The sequence below is a fragment of the Plasmopara halstedii genome (genome assembly GCF_900000015.1).
Source record: "Plasmopara halstedii genome assembly, contig: Scaffold_444, whole genome shotgun sequence".
NCBI lineage: Eukaryota > Oomycota > Peronosporomycetes > Peronosporales > Peronosporaceae > Plasmopara > Plasmopara halstedii.
In genome coordinates this window covers 285,913-289,336 of record NW_020187364.1, presented here as the reverse complement: position 1 = coordinate 289,336, position 3,424 = coordinate 285,913, and the positions used below count along the sequence as shown (strand labels likewise).

Here is a 3,424-nt window from a genome sequence, read left to right as displayed (position 1 = left end):
CTCCCGAATGGTCGACAAATTCAATCAAGGCGATTCCAAGTCTGTCTACAACCCCTGTATTGTCGGACAAAATCTGATCAAGGCAAACGAAAACGATCCAAGAATGGAGAAGAAACCCTATCGGTCTCTCATCGGGTCACTTCTCTATGTGGCCACGGGAACAAGGCCCGATATCGCATTCGCCGTTTGTCAACTCAGTCGACACCTCGAGCAACCGAGCGAAGAACACTGGAAGGTAGCAGTTCGCGTGTTCAAGTATCCGACTAATCGGTAGAAAAGGTTTTCTTCTTTGGGAATCTGCCCGAGGATGTCATTTGCAGCGACTTTCGTATGCTCAACCGCATCATGAGATTGACTTGATCCCTCAAAGTCACCCATCACGTTGCGGGAGAGCCACCAAAACCGGCGTGTGTCAGCCTTCCAATCCATTCAAAATTGAAATGAAGGTTTAAAAGTAGCTCAAATTATTTTTTTACCCTGCAAGTCACCACTCCTTAGCAGTACCCCCATTACAAAAGTAGCAGAGGCATATTAAAACCTTTGGAGACCGTATCACTGGCATGTAGTGCTAGCAAAAGCACCGAAGGTTTGCGCACTAGATGAAGCTGGCACGCCATATCACCCGTCTTCCGGCTTAAAAATGCCGGTTTTGTAAACCTAACGACCGATCAAAGTGCCATCAGAAAGTTGACAATGTATAAGGTACGACAAAGACGTCAATGAATTTCCTCTATCACCATCCAGCTATTACAGACTCGAAACAGGACCGAATATTACTCGAAAGTGGGGAGCGCGTTTTTCTGTGCGTTCCCTTTCGATTTTCGAGAAATAATGGACAGAGGACGCGCATAATCCAAATGGGCAATCCAAATGGGCAATGGTGATGCGCATTTTTGCCAAAACGGGGCTCCAAACTATGAGGAGTTATTATGGTGAGAAAGCCCCATTTCTTGCCAAATGTCGATGGTTAATAGATCGGAAGCACATGATACAGCTCCGCTTGATTTGAATCAGGTTACAGTTTTGTTAAATTCGCCACAAAATCATCCGCTCCGCATGGACGTGAGTCACCCCTCGCTAGCCGAGCAAGCCGCTGATAGGCAAATTTTCTGCCCAAGAAACTCGTGCTCCCTCTCAACTATGGAAGCACGTCCACCCTTTGGACGTGCAGCTAAAACTGACATGACTAATCTTTCGATGCACTCACTGAGCTGTGTGGTGAAATCGATTGTTAGATGGACCCCAATCGGATCGTTGCTCAAGAGAGGATGGTAGCCTAGCTGCAATGGATAATAGAGACAATGTTTCACCTCAGAAAAATGCATGTCTGGAACTTCATTCGTGAAACACAGGGTGTGTTTGCACTTCTTTTGAGATACTTAAAGTATGCGTTATCATTTTCTAGCTGAGACCGTTATCGTCCAACATGGCGAGATCGTCAACATGGCGAGATCGTTATTAGTCGTATAGAATGTAGACAGATAGGATAACAGTGTTCGACAAATATCTGAATACCTCAGAATGATATTTTCGTGTGCCTCTAGCAATTGCATGATACCTTGCCCATCCAGGCCTTAAGCGCATGACACTCGATCTTGCTCGAATCAAATCCTTACTTTGTGTTTCTTACCGTGGCGTAAAAACACATACTGAGTGTCGCCTTGTTTAGCTGAGAGACGAAAAGTAGCGATGCAACCATGCAGTTCATCGAATTGATTAAGCGACGTACGAACTCAATAACTTCTTATTAAAGATTTGTAAGGTGCCACCCTTGTGTCGTCGGCGCCATACGCTGTACGTATTACCCGTTCGATGCGTACATTACCATCCTAACATAGGACTCGGGAGACGATTAAGAATATTCTTCACCAAATCTAGCCGATCCGGTCTTAGCTAGACATCAAAGATAAACCCGGCAAAGAAGGATAATTGGATTGACATACCCTGCAAGATGTGTGATGGCGACATTGCTGCTCATACATTGAAAAGAGTCAAGCAGGCTACTCTTCACTCAAATTAGCATATCCATCGCAAGCAACTACTTGTCATTCCTGAGAAGACCTACTCTTACCCTTTGTATAGGCGAGTTTCAAACGCGACAAAGCAGCCATTTCCTTCGAGACTGTTCGGAGTAAACACAGCATAAGGCAGAAGCCGAAGCATCACAGACGACATGAAATTACCAATTTCGATTATGTAAGGCTTTAATGGGCACATCAAGCACTGTTTGGCAGATTATAATATCGCTTCTTCTACAGCACCTCACCTTAATTTGGCATAAAATTGGTAAAGGGACGTGCCAGGTCGGCCTAATTTCCATGTTCTTGCGCAAGTAGCTGGCCACTTCATTACACTTCTTAGGGTAAAGTAGCGGTACTGGCCATACGACAGTGGAATTTGTCCTGCGGAATCTGTCTGCGCACCACGCGTCTCAGATAAGCATCCTAGAATTGGAGGATTCTTGGCTCCAAAGATTCACTTGTCTATGTAACAAATTACTCATCACGCGTATCACTCACTCGAGCACTTCTCACGTGGACGTCAGTGAGATAAATTCTCGCTCATTATACTGGCTTTTCATAAAAAATATGTTTGAAGTTACACGTTACCCTGGATGGGAAATGTAACGGGGTTACACGCACCCTGGTAACAGGGGTGTGTGTCACACGAGATGTGCATGGTGTGACTGCACTCAAACGAGAATACTGTATGTGGCTAGGTAGCCAGTAGTTATGCATGTATTAAGATTTTTCTATATATTTGGTATATTCAGGAAAAATCTAAACTTTTAAAGTTAGGATAAAAAAATAAAAATCAGTTCTGGATTTCAAACCGAATAGTCAATTAGCCTTGGGAAGGCAATAATCACTCTTGAAGTAAGCGGATTGCGATCCGCTAACTCGTACTTGTTCTAAGTATAAAACGAAAGGTCGGTGACCTAAATAACGTTTCGTCAAGCGCTAAGCTACGACAGCCCCGCTGCACGTGGTAGCACTTGTAGTCAATCTACACCTGAGTCGTTTAGACTGATCCTCTGTGAGGATGGAAGAATTCTCCTCTTTGTCCCAGGGCATGCAGGACGGGCTTAACAAGCTGATGTCCTTGCTTGCCCCTGAGGGCGTGTAACACCTTGTAGCGCAAGGTCCCGAGGAAATCAGTGCGCGTCTAGTGGCGTTTTCTTGCTACGAAAACGCGCTGCTAGAGCACCTGCAGCAAAAAATGTCTGCATCATTTGCGTACCGTCGGTGACGGATGATTTTCCCCGCCTTAAGCCGCTCATGGTGAGCGTTAAGGTCTTTGAGGGGAAGGATGGACAGAATCTTCTGCTCTGGGTGAGAGAGGTCGAGACGGCCATCGCATCCGCCATGCTTCAGACCGAACAACAGCACGTAGCGCTAGCCATCTGAAAGCTCGGTGGTCGAGG

The 3,424-nt window shown here is 45.6% G+C and overlaps 1 protein-coding gene across 1 annotated transcript; it reads left to right on the top strand.

The window, feature by feature from the left end:
- Positions 1-957: 957 nt before the first annotated feature.
- On the top strand, positions 958-1,275 carry PHALS_10018 (uncharacterized protein; the record flags this gene model as incomplete). Its single annotated transcript, XM_024725367.1, has 1 exon — positions 958-1,275. One exon carries the CDS (start codon positions 958-960, stop codon positions 1,273-1,275), a length of 318 nt encoding a protein of 105 aa, XP_024576151.1.
- Positions 1,276-3,424: the final 2,149 nt, after the last annotated feature.